This window comes from Orycteropus afer, unplaced genomic scaffold (assembly GCF_000298275.1).
Source record: "Orycteropus afer afer isolate SDZICR_OR568_19922 unplaced genomic scaffold, OryAfe1.0 scaffold00104, whole genome shotgun sequence".
In the NCBI taxonomy this organism is placed as follows: Eukaryota; Metazoa; Chordata; class Mammalia; order Tubulidentata; family Orycteropodidae; genus Orycteropus; species Orycteropus afer.
In genome coordinates this window covers 7,490,200-7,509,606 of record NW_006921691.1, presented here as the reverse complement: position 1 = coordinate 7,509,606, position 19,407 = coordinate 7,490,200, and the positions used below count along the sequence as shown (strand labels likewise).

Here is a 19,407-nt window from a genome sequence, read left to right as displayed (position 1 = left end):
AAAACCCTCAGCAAAATAGGAATAGAAGGGACATTCCTCAACATAATAAAGGGCATCTATGCAAAACCAACAGCCAACATTATTCTCAATGGAGAAAACTGAAACCATTCCCCTTGCAAACAGGAACCAGACAAAGATGCTCTCTATCACCACTTCTATTCAACACTGTATTGGAAATCCTAGCCACGGCAATAAGGCAAGAAAGGGAAATCAAAGGCATTCACATTGGTAAGGAAGAAGTCAAGCTATCCCTGTTTGCTGATGATATAATTCTAAACCTAGACAACCCAAGAGACTCAGCAAAAATCTACTAGAACTAATTGAGATATTTAGTATTGTGGCGGGATACAAGATCAGCATCCAAAAATCAGTTGGATTCCTCTATACCAGCTAAGAGATTGCTGAAAAGGAAATAAGGAAATCAATACTATTTACAATATCTACCAAAAAAATACAAAATACTTGGGAATAAATCCCACTAGAGACACGAAAGACCTGTAAAAAGAAAATTACAAAACACTACTCCAAGAAACCATAAGAGAGCTACATAAATGGAAGAATGTACCATGCTCATGGATAAGAATATTAAACATTGTGAAAATGTCAGTACTACTCAAAGCAATCTGTACATTCAGTGCAGTCTCAATTCAGATCCCATCAGCATTCTTTAAGGATATGGAAAAATCAATCACTAATTTTATATGGAAAGGAAAGAGACCTCGCATAAGCAAAGCACTGTTGAAGAAGAACAAGGTAGAAGGTCTCACACTCCTGGATCTCAAAACCTGCTATACAGCCACGTTAATCAAAACAGTCTGGTATTGGTATAACTACACACACATAGACCAGTGGAATGGAATTGAGAACCCAGAAATAGATCCATCGACCTATGGTCCGCTGATTTTTTACAAAGGGCTGAAATCTATTAAATAGGGAAGAAATTGTCTCTTTAACAAACAGTGCTGGCAAAACTGGATATCCATTTGCAGAAAAATGAAACAAATTCCGTACCTCATACCATACACAAAAACTAACTCCAGATGGATTAAAGACTTAAATGTGAAACTTAAAACTAAAGTTCCTCAAGGAAAAACTAGGGGCAAATTTAGGGAGACCTTTATGGCATAAATAGACTGTCATGCATAACCCAAAATGCACAAGCAGCAGCAGATAAGCTAGATGAATGGAACCTTCTAAAAATTAAATTTTTATGTGCTTCCAAGACTTCTCCAAAAGAGTCAAAAGAGAACCTACAGATTGGGGAAAAATATTTAGCAATGACATATCTGAGAAGGGACTTACCTCTAGAACTTATAGAAAACTCCAATACCTCAGCAACAAAAAGACAATCCAATTTAAAAATGGGTGGGAGATATGAATAGACACTTCACTAAAGAGAATATTCATGTGGCCAACAAACACGTGAAGAAATGTTCACGATCATTAGCCACTGTTGTTGTTGTAATGTGCCGTTGAGTTGGACCTGACTCATAGTGACCCTTCCTTCAGTTTCTAAGGCAGTATCACTACGGAAGTAGATTGCCCCATCTTCCTTCTGAGGAGTGGCTAGTGGGTTTGGACCGCCAACCTTCTGGTTAGTAGTCAAGTGCCTTAGGCACTACCCTACCAGAACTCTCATTAGCCATTAGAGAGATGCAAAACAACAATGAGATACCATCTTGCCCCAGCACTGATAGCGAAAAGTTCAACAAGACAGAAAATAACAAATGTTGGTGAGGATGTGGAGAGATGAGGACTCTCATACACTGCTGGTGGAACTGTAAAATTATACAACCGCTGTGGAAAGCAGTATGGCAATTCCTTGAAAAGTTGGAATTGGAAATACCATTTGACTGTATATATCCTAAAAAAGTGAGAGGCAGGAAAAGAACAGATATATGCACACCCATGTTCATCCCAGCACTATTTACAATAGCAAAAAGATGGAAACAACCTAGGTGCCCATCAACAGAAGAATGGATAACCAAACTATGGTGCATACACACAGTGGAATACTATGCAGCCCTGAAGAATAATGTAGAATCTACAGAGCACCACATAACATGGATGAACTTGGAGGACATTGTTGTTGTTAGGTGCCGTCGAGTCATTTCCGACTCATAGCGACCCCATGCACAGAAGAACGGAACACTGCCCGATCCTGCGCCAGCTCCACAATCCCTGCTATACTTGAGCCCATCATCGCAGCCACCGTGTCAATCCATCTCATCGAAGGCCTCCCCCTCTTTCGTCGACCCTCCACCCTACCAAGCATAACATCCTTCTCCAAGGAGTGGTCCCTTCTGACAACATGACCAAAATAGGTGAGACGAAGTCTGGCCATTCTTGCTTCCAAGGAGCATTCTGGCTGCACTTCCTCCAGGACAGATCTGTTAGTTCTTTTAGCAGTCCATGGTACTTTCAGCATTCTTCACCAGCACCACAACTCGAAAGCATCAACTCTTCTTCAGTCTTCTTTATTGTCCAGCTCTCACATGCATACGAGGTGACTAGAAATATCATGGCTTGTGTCAGGTGCACCTTAGTCCTCAAGGAGACATCCTTGCTCCTCAGCACTTGAAACAGTTCCTTCACGATTGACTTTCCCACTGCTACACGTCATCTATTGTCCTGACTGCTGCTTCCATTGGCATCAATTGTAGAACCAAGCAACGTGAATTCTTTGACAACCTCAATCTTCTCTCCATTATTGTGATGCTGCTCATTGGTCCGGTTGTGAGGATTTTTGTTTTCTTTATATTGAGACATAATCCATACTGTATTCTTCAACCTTTATTAGTAAGTGCCTCAAGTCATCCTCACTTTCAGCAAGCAAAGTTGTATCATCTGCATATCTCAGATTGTTAATGATTCTTCCTCCAATCCTGATGCTACGTTTTTCTTCATATAGTCCAGCTTCTCGGATTATTTGCTCAGCATGTAGATTGAATAAGTATGGGGAAAGGATACAACCCTGACATACTCCCTTCCTGTAGTGTCCCCTTGTTCCGTTCAAACAACAGCCTCCTGGTCAAGGTACAGGTTCCTCATGAGTACAATCAAGTGTTCGGGATGGAGGACATTATGCTGAGTGAAATAAGTCAATCGCAGAAAGACAAATATTATATTAGTTCCTATTGTAAAAAGTCAAGGAAAGTTTATATATGGAAAGAAAATTTCTTTGATGTTTACTAGGGGTGGGAGAGGAGGGGAAAAAAACGCTACAAAAATTAAAGAATGAAAAAAGTTAAAAGGAAAAAAAAAGTGAAATCTTTGTTCTTCAACTTTTTAAAGAGGTCTTTTGCATCATATTTTCCAGTGCAATACGTCTGATTTGTATGTTAGTTACTTTAGATACTTCTATATCTGCATTGGTTTCTGGGTGATAATGTGTTCATCTCAAGTTATTGTATACTCTTGTAGGTTCTCTCTCTGCAAGACTCTTTTCAGTTTGTCTTGTAATATTGTTCTGGTTTTCACAAATTTCTGTTCGTCTGGAAATATCTTAATTTTGCTGTCATATTTGAGGGACAACTTTGCTGAGTATATAATTCTTGGCTGATAGTTTTTTTTTTTTTCATTGTTTTATATATGTAATCCCAATGCCCTCTTGCCTGCATGGTTTCTGCTGAGAAATCAGAGCTTAGTCTTATTGGTTGCCCTTTGTAGGTAACTTCATTTTTCCTGTGCTGCTTTCAGGATTCTTTCTTTCTGTTTGGTTTTGGACAGTTTGATTATATGTCTTGGTAATTTTCTTTTAGTGTCTATACTATCTGGAGTTCATTGAACTTCTTAAATCCATATCTTCTTCCTTCAACTCTTATGGAAGAGATCTTCAACAATTTTTTGTGTGGTTTTACATGTCTTTTTCTGTTCTGCAGTTCTGCTCAAACATAAGTTATTCCTCTTGATGGTATCTGTGATAGTTAAGGTTGTGTGTCAACTTGGCTGAGCCTTGATTCTAAATTGTTTACCAGTTATGTTCTAGTTATTCCCCAGGATGAGATCTGATATAATGTAATTACTTCTATGATGAGATTTGTTCTGAACAGTCAACCAGTTGAAAGGGTGTTTACACAAGGGATTTCTTCCAATATATATTGAAAAAGTCTGGAAAAGGTCTCTGGCTTTTGCTCAAGATCTTGCATCTGGCTCATCATCATCTGGACTTGAACCAGTGGTCTGCCGTATTGCCTGCCAGTCTTGGGATTGTTCCCTCCTCAAGCCTGTGAACCACCAGCCTGCCATTTTACCTGCTGATCTTGGATTCACCAGCCTCCAAAGCCAGCAGCCTGCTGTATTGCCTGTGATCTTGCGTTTGTCAGCTCCTGCAGCTGTGTAAGTCAGCAGAAGCCTCCAGCTTGATATTTGACCCATGGACTTTGGACTTGCTATCCTCTACAACTGTGTGAGACATTTTCTTTAGAGAAATTTTTCTGTACCTCTCTATATATAAGCTTCACTAGGTTTTGCTTGTCTAGAGAACCCAGCTGTCTTAGTTCTCTAGTGCTACTATAACAAATATCACAAGTGGATGGCTTCAACAAACAAAAATTTGTTCTCTTCCAGATTAGGGGGTAGAAGTTCAAATCCAGAATGTCAGCTCTAGGGGGAGACTAGGCTGGAAATCCAAGTCCAGAGTCCCAACTCTAGGCACTGTATGGAGGCCCCTCGATCTTGAGCTTCATTGCTGCCTGCTGAGGCTGACAAATTCAAGATCAGCAGGTAAAATGGCCAATAGTTAACTCACATCCTACAAAAGCAACAATCCCAAGATGGGCAGGCAACACAATAGGCCACTGGTTCAAGCCCAGGAACTGGAAATGAAGACTCAACCAAGTGTAGGATCCTTTCTATATATACTAGTAGCAGGCCACACCCTGAAGGCAAGTCTCCTTCAACTGATTAACTGTGCATAGCAGATTCCACCATGGAGATGATTTCACCAGGTCAAATCTGGTCATGGGGAACCCAGCTGCCAAGCCATTCAGAATCATGGCCCACCCAAGTTGACACACAACTTTAACTATCACACCAGCCTAAGACAGTTCACCACATAAATATTAGCGTTTCTTCATTTTTGTTGTTGTTGTTGTTATTCTTTTTTTTTCTGATTTATCCCTTAACAAAGTACTATTGAGAGATTTGTCTTCAATATCACTAATTTTGTCTTCCATTGATTCAGTTCTACTTCTTTGCCCTTTCAATTTATTATCTATTTCTGAAATCTTAGTATTAATCTTCAAGATTTGTATTTGCTGTTTTTTGTATGATTTGTTTCTCAACCCATTGAAGGTACCTAAATATAATTCTTTTAAATTGCTGATGAGGTAGTTCCAGTGCCATTTCTTCCTCAGGGAGTCTTTCTGGCTGTGTATTTTGGTTTCTTGTTTGTACTACTTTATCTGGCTTCCTTGTATGAGCTGGGATTGTCAGCTGTCTCTGAGACATTGTGCTGTTGCTTTGTTTGTATTTAATTAGTGATTATATGCTGGTGTGATTTGCCCAAGGGTTTCTTTTTTTGCTCTATTTTGTTTTCAGTATAACTGAGTGAGGGGCTGGTGTGCTACTACACTCTAGTTTGTCAGCACTTAGGCACTCACCACGTGTTTCCCAGTGTGTGTAATAGAAGATGAGAATATGTGCACAGATCTCTGTTTGATGATTTTGTAGATTAGTTGAGGGTGGGTTAGGCTGGTATTGGCTGCCATCTATACTGGCCCTCACCCAGTAGGTAGGGTTGCAGGAAATGCAGATGTGGTTGAGTCATGTGGGCACAGTTGCTTTCTGGTTGCCAGCCACCAGTGTGGGTGTACATGCAGTCCTCAGCATGCAGAGCTGATTATCAGGTTGCTGCCCAATCAGAATGCTGCTTGGAAATATTTCAACTGGCCTTGCCATTAGGCCAGTCAACAGTCTACAGCTCTGTTTGTCTCCTGATTTGCTGTTTTTGTTCAGTTTCTTCTACTTGTTGGTATTTAATCCACTTCCTTTCAAAGCTGAGGGTTCTAGGATTATCATCTGTGTCTGTTTCAATTGGTTTCTTGTTTCTTTGTTGTAGAGGGTCTGGGTAGCTTGTCTGCCTATTCTGCTATCTTGCCAGAAGTTCCCTTAAAGTGTAAATTGTTATAACTTAAAAATATATTTATCTTCATTTCACAGATAAGGAAACTGATCATAGAGGCCACATGATTTGTCCAGGTTCACAAATCTTGCAGTGGGGCAGCAGGACTACAACTCAGTTCTGCCTGCTATTTCTTGATACTGTGTTCTTACCATTTCACCTCAAGATTTTTCCATAGGGTAAGATAATTAAGCTTTGGCTTATTTTAGGGGGTCATTAATATTAGGAAAGAGGATTAGGAGAGAATGGCTTGTTTACATAAACAATAAGGCTAAGTCCTGTGTGACCAAATTTGTCATTTGCCATCTTTCATTGTAAATGATTTTATGTTATTATCATGTTTCTAGAACAATACGTTGAAAAGATGTTACAGATCAAACAGGTGATGGATAGTGTGCTTGCCAAACAGAAGGCAGAAAGGGATGATCTGGCTAAAAAATACAGGTAAGTGAAGGAAAAATAAATAAATAAAGGAGTGATTTAGAGTTTTTTAGAATTTAGCATGCAATAAACAAAAAACAAAAATCCAAACTCACTGCCATCGAGTTGGTTCCGACCGATAACCCCTCCTTGGGTTTCCGAGGTAGTATCTCTAGAAGTAGATTGCCTAGTCTTCCTTCCAAGGAGTGGCTGGTGGTTTGAACCACCAGCCATCTGGTTAGCAGTCAAATGCCTTAGGCACTATGCCACTAGAGCTCCTTATAAACCGAATTAAAAAAAAGAACAAAAAAAATTCAGAAAAATTGTCTATAGCCAAGAATTTTTATGAGCTGATTAATTTAATTATGCTAATGCAATCATAAATTGCTTCTGCACCTCCCATATGATTCTGAGGATTATTTGTATTCTTAAGAAGTATAGGCCTAATACAAATAATCCTTAAAACCATATAGGAGGTCATAGAATTTTTTTCTATCTCCGTGGTGGATTATAGGTCCCATAAAGATATTTTTCTGCCTATTAGTTGAAATATTCAGAAAAAGACATTTTAATATTGTCTATAGTCAAGAGCTGATTAATTTAATGAGCTAATTCAATTTAAAATTAAACCAAATAGTATCTTTAATACATAAATAATACTAAATTTAAAAATAAGTTTTCTTCTGGTTTTGTAGTTATTTTCTGTTTGTGTTGCTTTCTGTAGGATGTCCATAGAGTCTTTTAAGCATGGAGCTCTGAGAGAACAACTGGCTAACTTGGCCACAAGACAGAAGAGCCTTTTAGTCGTGGCAAAAAAACAGAGAAATATAAGCCTGAAAATTCAAAACTATAAGAATGCTACATCACTGTCTGGACTTAGCTTGAAGAAGCTACCAGCTACCCCAGAATGCTCTAATGAAAAGGACAGCCAAAAGCTTACTAGCCTGGAAAAATCAGTACAGCTCAAATCAGGTTCACTTTCCCCTGCCACCCTTGTTTGTGGAAACATACAGGAAACACAATTGTCTCTGGGAACTTGCAGTACAGTTCAGAATGGCAGCCAAAAGACCAACATATGCCTTAATTCAGAGACAGGGAGAAAGGAAGAATTTTCTGGACCTGAGCAGAATTCCAAACAAAATGACAGTGACTATACCTTGGATAGGTCACCAAAATCTAGTCATTTAGATGGCACTGAAATTAACTTACCGTTACAACCCATGGCTTTTATTGCTCTAGCAGATTATTCACAGAAAGAAAATGATCTTATAAAAACTACAGCCAAAGAATGTGAATCCTGCAATCCTTCCTCAGCTCCTGGTGCAATAAATATTTCAGAAATCACAAGTGTACTTGCCCAAAAGGATCCCTATCCATCAGCTGTTACTTTTGACCAAGCTGTTTCCAGTTATGATCTAAAAAGAAGAAACAAGAAAACAGCTTCCCAGCAACCACCTAGGCCAGCCTCAGAATCCCTGACACATCACAGAACTGCTGTCGTAGGCAGTGATACTGAGCATCAGATGAAACCATATCTTAAAAAATCAGCTTCAGCTGTTCCATGTGCAGATGACAGTCAGAGCACCACCTCTCGGTCCTTCCATCAACGTACTATTACAAAGCCTTTAAATTACAACATAGCTCCTAAAAAGAAATATATGCAGATAAAAGATCTGATGTTATTAGGAAAAATTAATCCAGGAAATAACATTCTGGAATTCAAAACACAGGTACCCTTATTTTTTCTCTAACATCATGTAAATTTTGTAAGTGACTAGACATTTAGCTCTGCTTAGAGAAATGTAGTTTGGCTGGCCTTGCTGAATGGAGGGCATTCTCAGCAAGTGAAATCATGCTTCAGAATAGAACTAGTCAGTTTTAATGCAGAAGGAAGGACTTAAAAAACAACATAAAATAATAAATTGGAGGTATCTTTGATTCCAAAGTTTTAGGAACTACTAGTATATTGGTAAAGCATCCCCTAATAAAGGGATATGTATAAATTAATCTTCTGTAGAATCTCAATTTAGAACCAAGGGGTGACTTGGAGATTGGCTAAATAGGACTCAGTTAAAAATATCAAATTTGAATAAAAACTAAGGAGGAAGAAAAACTTCTACTAGAAACGCCTACAAAGGAGTCTTCCTCTTGTCTCTCCCTACATTTCACTTTTTAATTCAGAGTGGAAAAGACTGCAGAGTCCTCGAATACTTCTTTAGTTTTGAAGCAATCCGAGAGAAATCAATCCAGGCTAACTGTAATATAACTTGAATGACCTCTGCTTCCATTCCTTTCCATAAGAATACTTTCCTAGATTTTAAAAAAAAAACAGTCCAGTCAGTTGTGACTTGTGGCCACACCGTGTGTGCGCGCGTAACTGTGCTCCACAGGTTGTCAGGGCCTGCTTCTTCAGAAGCAGGTTGCTTGCCCTTTCCTTGGAGGTGCTTCGGGATGGACTGAAACTTCCATCCTTCAGGTTAGCAGCCATCTGCATCACTCAGCTTTACTTAGAGGTTAGGAATAAAATATTTTTAATTTTTAAGTTTCAAGCCATAGTTTTAAGACCAAATTAGTGCCTTGATCTGATCAGATCCCTGAGTGTTCCTGTTTACTCACCTGTCAACCAATTTATCTACCTCTTAGTACCCAATGCAACTGAAATTTTGGTTAGTAAATTAGTTACATTAACTCAGATTTTGATAGCTATGGTTATGGTTATGTTTCCAAATCAGCTGTAATAAAATTTTAATAGAATTTTTGTATTTTAACTATTTTTCTTCCTTTAACAGATCTATTGAGATATAATTAATGTATAATATATTGTATATATTTAAAGTGTACAATTTGGTAAGTTTTGACATATGTATACACCTGTGAAATAGTGACTACAAGCAAGATAATGAACATGTCCATCACCCCAAAAAGTTTCTTTGTGCCCTTTTATACACCTTCTATACATCTCTCCCTTCCCCTACTGATTCCTAGACAATTACTGATCTACTTTCTATCCCTATACATAACTTTACATTTCTAAAAATTTTGCATAAGTGGAATTATATCATCTGTACTCTTTGGGGGGGGGCGGGGGAGGTCTGGCTTCTTTCTCTCAGCATAATTATTTTAAGAGTCATCCTTATAGCATTTATCAGTGGTTTGTTCCCTCTTTCCTTGCAAGTAGTAGTCCCTTGTGTGTATGTACCAGTTTATCAGTTAATTCCTGATGGACATTTAGGTTGTTTCCAGTTGTTGGTCATTATAAATAAAGCTACTATGAACCTTGGTATACAAGTGTTAGTGTGACACGGACTTTCATTCCTCTTGTGTAAATACCTAGGAATGGAGTGGCTGGATCATATGGTAGGTGTATATCTAACTTTCTAAGAAATGGCCAAATGTTCCTTAGTGTTTGTATCATTTTATATTTTTATCAGCAGTATATGAGAGTTTCTGTTCCTCCATATCCTCATCAACACTTGGGATAATCAGTCTTTTACATTTTAACCATGCTAACGTGTACATCATTATGGTCTATCTTTGTGGCTTTAATTTGCATTTTCCTAATGATTAACGATGTAAACCATTTTTTTAGGTGGATATTTGCCATCTATATTTATTCTCTGGTGAAGAATCTATTGAAATCCTTGCATATTTTTTATTGGTTGGTTGGTTTTCTAATGATTGAGTTTTGAAAGTTCATTATTCTAGATACAAACAACTAATTTTCAATCTTTATTTTTGTTTTACTTCAGGAGACTACCCACAAAGCCAGTATTTTAGTGAGTGGTAAAATTAAGGTAGAAAATGGTCAGATTTATCAAAATCCAGTTACCTGGCTCAAGGATCTCCTAGGAAGTGACAGTTCTGTGACCTGGAATTATGCTTGGAGTAAGGTGGGTCATTCTTATCTTTAACTTTGTATTCAAATGGAAAGGTATATATATTTTTGATGATGGAACTATTTTCTTTTTTAAGAAATTTGAATGATCTCCAAGCTAGTTGTCCTCATGTGCCCCTTCTGTGATATGCTACATGCTTTCTCTTGCAGTTTGAAAATCTATTTGCCGGAATTTCCTATGGGCAGAGTTGCACAGCTATCTGTGCCTCTCCTACCTCACTCCTCACCTAGTCTCAGAAACTGTAATGCTCCAAATCTTCCCCTTTTATCCTCTCAAGTGATTTCAGGGCTTTGTGACTACACATAGAATATACACACCAGTGTATATACAGTTGACCCTTGAACAACACAGGTTTGAACTACACAGGTCCACCTATATTCAGATTTCTTTCAAGATAAGGATCTTGGAGAAATTCAAGAGCTAAGAGATACCACATCAGAGGAATTAGCAGAAGACAACTTGATGGAGATGAGTGCTTTCAAACCAGTGCCAGATGATAAGAAGATGTAGAAGCCCAGTGCCAGGAAACAGATTGACATTAGACAGTCTGGCAGAGGGTTCTAATTATTCAAGACTGTTTTTGACTTCTTTTATGACCTAGACCCTTCTATGATACGTGCATTGAAACAAAGCAGTTGGTAGAAGAAGGATTGGTACCATACAGAAATGTTTGTAGAGAAATGAGAAAGCAAAAGTCAGACAGAAATTACGATGTATTTCCGTAAAGTTAAACTGAGTGTGCCTGCCTCTCCCATATCTTCTCCTACCTCTTCTCACCTTGCCACCCCAAAGCAACACACCCATCCTTCCTCCTCCTCCTCGGCCTATTCAGCGTGGAGATGGCAAGGATGAAGACCTTTATCATGAGCCACTTCCACTTAATGAATAGTAAATAATCATCATGCCATACAGTTAATAAATTTATCTGTTGTGTATGTGTGTGAGTGTCTTCATGTGAAAATCTATTAACTGTATAGCAAGAACTGTAATAATCAACTGTTTATGTTATCAGTAAGGATTCTGGTCAACAGTAGGTGATTAGTAGTTAATTAGGGAGTCAAAAGTTATACATGGATTTCTGACTGCATGGAGGGTCAGCACCCCTAACCCCCATGTCGTTCAAGGGTCAAATACATGTTATTAGTATTCTGATGAAATAAAGCTTAATTTTCCCCTAAAGACAAAAGGAATGGGCCAGGAATCTGAGACCACAGATATTATTGTGCATTTTTATGCTTGAACCTTGTCCCATCTACAAAATGTAGATAAAGTCCAGTGATCATCCACCTCCAGATCTCTGTGACACTGTTTTGGGAACAGCATTATAGTGATTCACTCAGGAAAGTGTGAATCATCAGACATCTGTTACTGTTTCACAGAATGGCAAATACCTTCTACCTCCACTAGCCATAACAGTAAGCCTCAGTCAGTAATGGGAGGCACAGCTTCCTGTCCTGTTTTGTCTCCAGCCCAGCTCTGCCCACCCTTGCTTGAGACTCTGATCTCCGTCTGTGCCCCAAAACTTTGCAGAACATTTTGGCAAGTATTAACATCACTGTTGGGCAGTCTACTTCTGTAGAGATACTGCCTCAGAAACCCAAAGAGGGGTCGTATGAGTCAGGATCAACTTGATGATAGTGAGTTTGGTTTTTGGTTTGGTTTCAGTACGCTTATTTGCATCAGCACAATTGAGATTTTCTCTACTATTTAGTCTCTCTGCCTTTTTTCTTTTTTCCTAAAGTTTTGTATTGTTTGTTGACCACTCCCAGAGTCATCAGGCCATTTGCTTTCAGGTCATCTTTGTCCCTTTCCTCGATCCTTTCCATAGATTCATAATTTATAATTCAATGTTAGTAATTAATGTCTTGTTCATGCAAGTCCCTTTTTATTGCAAGGATTCTTAAGCTTATGGTAGATCATATTGTTTTGCTGAAACGGCATCTCTGCTCACAGCATGAATATGGTTCTGTTTAGTGTAGCACAGAATCTTCTGAGCTCATCGTGCCTGTTCTGCAGTGTGCCTAGTGCTGATGCAATTCTCCCACCTCTTTTCTCTACTGGAACTACTGCCTTTGAATAGCTGACTGTGACATCATTTGGCCCTCACTTTGTACTAATGCCTCATTTACATATCACATTGTCCCTGGTCTTTTCTCATTAGTCATGTCAATTCCAGTCTTACTGTTTAGCACCAATGTGATGGTGAAGCCAAATGCGAGTGTGGGTATTCAAATTCTTGGATATAAGATCATACAGATTATATGAGCAGGTCTTAGATTTTTTTTATAGACTATTCTGAAAATGAAAAGAGTTTTAAAAATTACTGTGGGGCACTTCTAATAAACACCCCAGACTGAGAAACACTGCCCTAGTGAGTTTCTTTATAATATTTAAAAACCTCTTTTAAAGTGTACCACAGAAACCTCTGCCTCTTCTTGTCTTGAGGTAACTTCTGAATTCACAATCAATTCTTCATAAAAGGAGGCTTTTTTTGCTACATTGGTAAATATGAACATTTTACATGACAAGTTCTACGAACAGTGATGAGGATACGAGGCCAAGGGTGGGTGGTTGTCAAGCAAGAAATGCCAGAAAACTAGGACTTGCTCTGCATCAGACAAGAGTCACTAGACAGATGACTCATAACTCCTACTCAAGCAGTTAGGCTGCTGTACAGCTTTACCAAGGGAATCCTGATGCTTAGTCCCAGCAGACATCATAGACTTCGCACTCTGCCATAGCATCCCAGCTGTTAAGGCAGCATCCTGATGTGTAAGTGTGAGCTCTTGGTTTGGGGACAGGAGGCCAATTCTGGTTCCACTCTGGATAAATTACATTATCTGGTCAGCTGCTTGCAATCCTGGACACATGTTAGAATCACTTGGGGAGCTTTAAAAAACTACCATTGCTTGGTGAACTTGAGCCCCATAGATTTTGATGAAGTAGTTTGGGTTAGGGCCAAGAAACAGTATTTTAAAAGGCTTCCCAAATGATTCTAATTGCAACCTGGACTGGGAACCACTGATCTAGATGAAGTCATTTATCCTTCAGAACCTCAGTTTTCTTATATATAAACTAAGGAGTAGTGCTAAATAGTCTGTAAAGACTCTTCCAATATGGAGATTCTTAGACTTGGATGCACTGTGTGGTTTATAAAGCACTTTTCCATATATTCTTTCACAACAACTCCATGAAGTAGGAAGGTTAACCCTGTTGATGGAGATAAAAACAGTTCTGGGAGGTTAAGTGACCTGATTAGTATAATGGCCAGTACGTGACAGAATCAGGACTAAAACCTTACCTTCTAATTTTCCCTATATACTCTTTTCTGCATTTAAAACAATGGTACAAGGGAGGCCAATAATCCTTCACTGGAAACAAAGGTTGCCTGAACTCAAAGAGCATGCAGGCTTTTAGCATCCTTCTCCAGCACCACAACTCAAAAGCATCATCTCTTCTTTGGTCTTCCTTATTCATTGTCCAGTTTTCACATGCATATAAGGTGATTGAAAAGACCATGGCTTGGGTTAGGCGCACCTTAGTCTTCAAGGAGACATCTTAGTTCTTTATCACTTGAAAAAGGTCTTTTGCAGTAGATATGCCCAACTCAGTATATGTCATCTGATGTCTTGACTGTTCCTTCCATTGGTGTTGATTGTGGAACCAAATAATATGAAATCTTTAACAGCTTCAATCTTTTCTCCATTTATTGTGATGCTGTTTGTTGATCCAGTTGTGAGGACTTTCGTTTTCTTTATACTGAGGTGTAATCCATACTGCAGATGGTAGTCTTTAATCTTCATCAGTAAGTGCTTCAAGTCATCCTCACTTTCAGCAAGCAAAGTTGTGTCATCTGTGTATTACAGGCTGTTAATAAGTCTTCCTCCAATCCTGTTGCCACATTCTTCTTCATATAATACAGTTTCTTGGATTATTTGCTCATTATACAAGAGGAATAAGTATGGTGAAAGGGTACAACCTTGACACACTCCCTTCTTGATTTTGAGCCATGCAATAGCCCCTAGTTCTGTTCCAACAACAGCCTCCTGCTCTATGTACTGGTTCCTCATGAGTACAATCAAGTGTTCTGGAATTCCCATTCTTCTCAGTGTTATCCATAATTTGTTATGATCCATACAATCAAATGCTTTTGCATAGTCAACAAAACGTAAGTAAATATCTTTCTGGTATTCTTTGTTTTCAGCTAAGATCCATCTGACATCAGCACTGATATCTGTCATTCCATGTTCCCTTCTGAATCCAGCTTGCATTTCTGGAAGCTCTCTGTCAGTATACTGCTGCAACCATTTTTGAATTATCTTCAGTAAGATTTTACTTGCATGTGATATTAATGATATTGTTTGATGATTTCCACATTCTGTGGGATCACCTTTCTTTGGAATGGGTACAAATATGGATCTCTTCCAGTCAGTTGGCCAGGTAGCTGTCTTCCAAATCTCTTGGCATAATTGAGTGAGTGCCTCCAGTGGGGCATCCATTTGTTGAAACATCTCAGTGGGTATTCCATCAATTCCTGGAGCCTTGTTCTTCACCACTTCCTTCAGTGCAGCTTAGACTTCTTCCTTCAATACCATTGGTTCTTAATTGTAAGCAACCTCCTGAAATGGATGAACATTGACCAGTTCTTTTTGGTACAGTGACTCTGTGTATTTCTTCCATCGTCTTTTGATGTTTCCTGCACCATTCAATGTTTTGCCCATAGAATCCTTCAATATTGCAACTCGAGGTTTAAACTTTTTCCTCAGTTCTTTCAGGTTGTGAAATGCCAAGTATGTTCTTCCCTTTTAGTTTTCTAACTCCAGGTCTTTGCACATTTCATTATAGTAATTGGTTTTGTCTGCTCGAGCTGCTCTTTGAAATCTTCGGTTCAGCTCTTTTGTCTTGTCATTTCTTCCATTTGCTTTAGCTACTCTCTGCTCAAAGGCAAGTTTCAGAGTCTCTTCTTACCTCCATTTTGGTATTTTCTTCCTTTCTTGTCTTTTTAATGACCTCTTGCTTTCTTCATGGATGATGTTCTTGATATCATCCCACAGTTTCCATGGCTTTCAGTCATTGGTATTCAGTGCATCAAATCTATTCTTTAGATGGCCTCTAAACTCAGGGGGGATTATTATCAAGGTCATATTTGCCTCTCATGGACTTGTTTTAATTGTCTTCAACTTCAGCTTCGACTTGCATATGAGCAGTTGATGGGCTGTTCCACAATCAGCTCCTGGTCTTGTTTTGGCTGAAGATATTGAGCTTCTCCATTGTCTCTTTCCACAGATGTAGTCATTCTGATTCCTGTGTATTCCATCTGGTGAAATCCATATGTGTAGCCATCACTTTTGTTGTTGGAAAAAGTATTTGCAATGAATAAGTCGTTGGAGGAGTGGATTTATGCAGATAAAAAACAGGCTGCCATTTTGGGCAATGATTCAAGTAGTACTACACAGATGTTTTATATAAACATATTTCCCATCTGGATGCCTCACTGCCTGAACTTCCACCCTTTTTAATTCATGTGTTGAATTTATTGTTTCCTCTGTGATTCCGCACCAACTCTTTTGAAAAATTTCTCCTAGCACTATGATTAGAAACATTAAGAGATAAGAAGGGTTGGGGAGGGAATATAGAAAGTGATGAGAATTGTTGATCTGGACAGACAAGCAGCCTCATTCAGTTGAGTAGCCACACTCTCCATGTGTCTTTACTTAAACTTCCTGTGATCCCCTTGACCTAGTTACATTATAGAGAAAAAAGGAGAGGATGGTTGCAGATGTGGGCCTCTTTTAAAATACATGTATCTAGGAGATATAAATAAAATAGAAACAAAATAATGTGAAAGGCTTTTACTGCTCTTGCCTAGAGCTGCATAGAGAGTGATAATTCGAGGGTGAGGGTAAAAAAAGGAGGTGAGTAATAATGAAGATGAAGGTCACTTCCCCTAGAAACCAGCTCTTCCAAGATGGTTAGTACATTTCTATACCATTTTCTGTCTTGTCTTCTGAATTCCTAGAGAAATACTTCATTTGAGAAATATTTTATTTTCTTAGCCAAATGTCTTTTTGTGTTAACATGCACTTAAAGAAAACCTTCAGTTTACTTTTGTTTGTTTGGCCTTTCCTCCCCGCCCCCACCCCAAGATGAAAACAGTTATTCTATCCCTTTTTCCCCTCAGGGTAGTAAAAATTTGTCAGACTTGCTTCTTAAAACTTGAATTGGAGTTAAAACATTCATTGAATCATCGTGAACAGATTCCCATTAGTCAGTACCAACAAATGGTTTTTCTAAAGACAAACCAAAAATGGATTACTAGTTTCAGATAAAATGGAGCCTCAACAGGGAAATAAATTCTTAGACACTTATTTAATATTCAAAGGTAGGTTATGTTTTATATGTTGCTACATAGGTATGGGGAAACATTTGCTACTGCAGTTAATAATGACAATTAATACTACACTTTATTTTTTCAGAGATTTTTAAATAAATAAATAAAAATTGCTAATTTCACTTACCTCATTAACTGTATTTCCAGAGTAGTGGCTGGCTGAATCATCCATTCTTTCTCACTTCCTTCTTACTCCACCCAAACACACACACACACACACACACACACACACCACTTCTTCTCTAAGTATGATATATATAATATTAGGGAATCAGCATAAACTGATTCTGAGGAAAAATGGCCCTGCTGCTTTAAGAGCTTCAGGGAAAGAAAGCACCAGTGGCCTTTGGACAAGCACCCCTGCAGTTCTGCCTTTTATAAAAGCAAGAGCACAGCAACTTATAGGTACCCTCATAGAACACACTCTTACCCCAAGCTCCGTCTCCCTTACTTGCTCTAATCTAGGGGAAGATGGAATCCCGTCACCTATTTTTCATCAAAATGAGGTCTGGATGGCAACCAGAGATTGCTGGAGGCTATGGACTCCAAGACCCTAAGGACCTCGCCTCCAGATTTTCCCATGTCTCTTTCAGAGGCACATGAGCTAGATTTGGACCCAACATTTATTTCAGGATTCAAAGTTTGAGTCATATATAAACATGACAACTGTTGGCTCTTAGGCTCAGAAGCACAGTCACTATTATGAAATATAGTTTCCAGATGTGACCTAGTGCCTGGTCATTCATTGTCATTGTTCAACAAATCACTCCTACCTTGTGGAAAATAGATTTTTAACTTAGTAGATTGTCTTAAAGCTGTATTCTTTATATGTCTGAAATATCCCCAGTGGTATGTTGAACACCTGTGTGAAGTCATAACTTTACCACCTCCTATTACCCAGCACTAACTAAGATATATATATGGGAGCTCTGGTAGCATAGTGCCTAAGGCACTTAACTGCTAACCTGAAGGCTGGCGGTTCAAACCCACCAGCCACATCTCAGAAGGAAGGTTGGGCAATCAACTTCCTTAGTGATACTGCCTCAGAAACCCAAGGAGGGGTCGCTATGAGTCGGGGCCAACTCAATGGCACATAACAACAACAACAATATATATATATATATATATATATATACTTTAAATCTGAGACATAGATAAAAACATACTGAGTCTGCAGTTTGATAAATGTGTGAGATGTGCTGGATATTGTCAGGATATACCAGCTCCACCTGCCATTGAGTAGAATCCCATTCTTGGTGACCCCTTGTGTTGCAGAGTGGAGCTGCTCTCTTGATTTCATGTTAGGTCAATTTCAGACTGCACAAGGTGGTAAAAAAAAATCTTCAATTTCTTCACCTTTGGCTTTGGTGGATGGTGTGTAAATTTGAATAATAGTAGTATTAACTGATCTTCCTTGTAGGCATATGGATATTATCCTATCACTGACAGCATTGTGCTTCAAGATAGATCTTGATACATTCTTTGTGAAGATGAATGTCATGCCATTCCTCTTCAATTTGTCATTCTCAGCATAGTAGATCATATGGCTGTCTGATTAAAACTGGCCAAAACCAGTCCATTTCAGCTCACTGATGCCTAGGATGTCAATCTTTATGTGTTCCATTTCACTTTTGACAACTTCCAATTTTCCTAGATTCATAGTTCATATATTCCATGTTCTGATTAATGGATGTTTGCAGCTGTTTCTTCTCATTTTGAGTCATGCTCCATCAACAAATGGAGGTCCTAAAAGCTTTACTCCCTCCCCATCATTAAGGTCAGCTTTACTCTGAGGAGCCAGCTCTTCCCCAGTTGTATTTTGAATGCTTTCCAACCTGAGGGACTCATCTTCTAGCACTATATCAAACAATGTTTTAGGGCTATTTATAAAATTTTGCAGTAATGTATCAGACAGTGTTTCACTGCTATTCATAAGGTTTTCACTGGCCTATTCTTTGAAAAGTGAATGGCCCCTTCCTTCTTCCATGTCCGTCTTATTCTGGAAGCTCTGCTGAAACCTGTTCAGTTTAACAAACACTTATTGAACACTCAGATGTGCTAGGAAGTATGCCAAATGCTGTTCATGCATTATCTCTTAATCCTCTGACAACATAAAATACTTAAGTTTTTTTTTGTTTTTTTTTCCAATACATAAAGTGGTGCTCAGAGAATTTTAAAATCTTGCTTAAAAGCTGGAACTTCAGTCTTTTAACCAGCATTGCCTGGACTATGCTCTAAACTTAAAGACCCTCGTCTAAGCACACATAGCTTCTGCACCCATACTTCTGTCACAGATCATATTTTGTCACATATAAATGAAATTAGGTTTCAATGTGTCTGTTCCTATTAAACTATAAGCTACTTGAGGGCAGGATCTGTGTCATATTCATTTTTATACCCATAGCGGTTTACATAGTCCTGGCAATACTGGTTAAAAGACTGAAGTTCCAGCTTTTAACCAAATTTTTTTTTTTTTTAATTGTGACTTGGGTGAAGATTTACAGAGCAAATTCACTTTCCATACAGCAGTTCACATATACTTTGTCTCATGACATTGACCACAGTTTACCACAATG

General features: G+C 38.6%; 1 protein-coding gene across 1 annotated transcript in view; it reads left to right on the top strand.

Moving 5' to 3' along the window:
• ANKRD31 (ankyrin repeat domain 31) overlaps nt 1-19,407 on the top strand; it is a 268,129-nt gene that overhangs the window by 228,281 nt on the left and 20,441 nt on the right. The window contains exons 19-21 of the mRNA XM_042781319.1: nt 6,472-6,568; nt 7,269-8,274; nt 10,294-10,434. Of these exons, the coding sequence (XP_042637253.1) occupies nt 6,472-6,568; nt 7,269-8,274; nt 10,294-10,434 (1,244 nt within the window). The remainder of the gene's footprint in view (nt 1-6,471; nt 6,569-7,268; nt 8,275-10,293; nt 10,435-19,407) is intronic.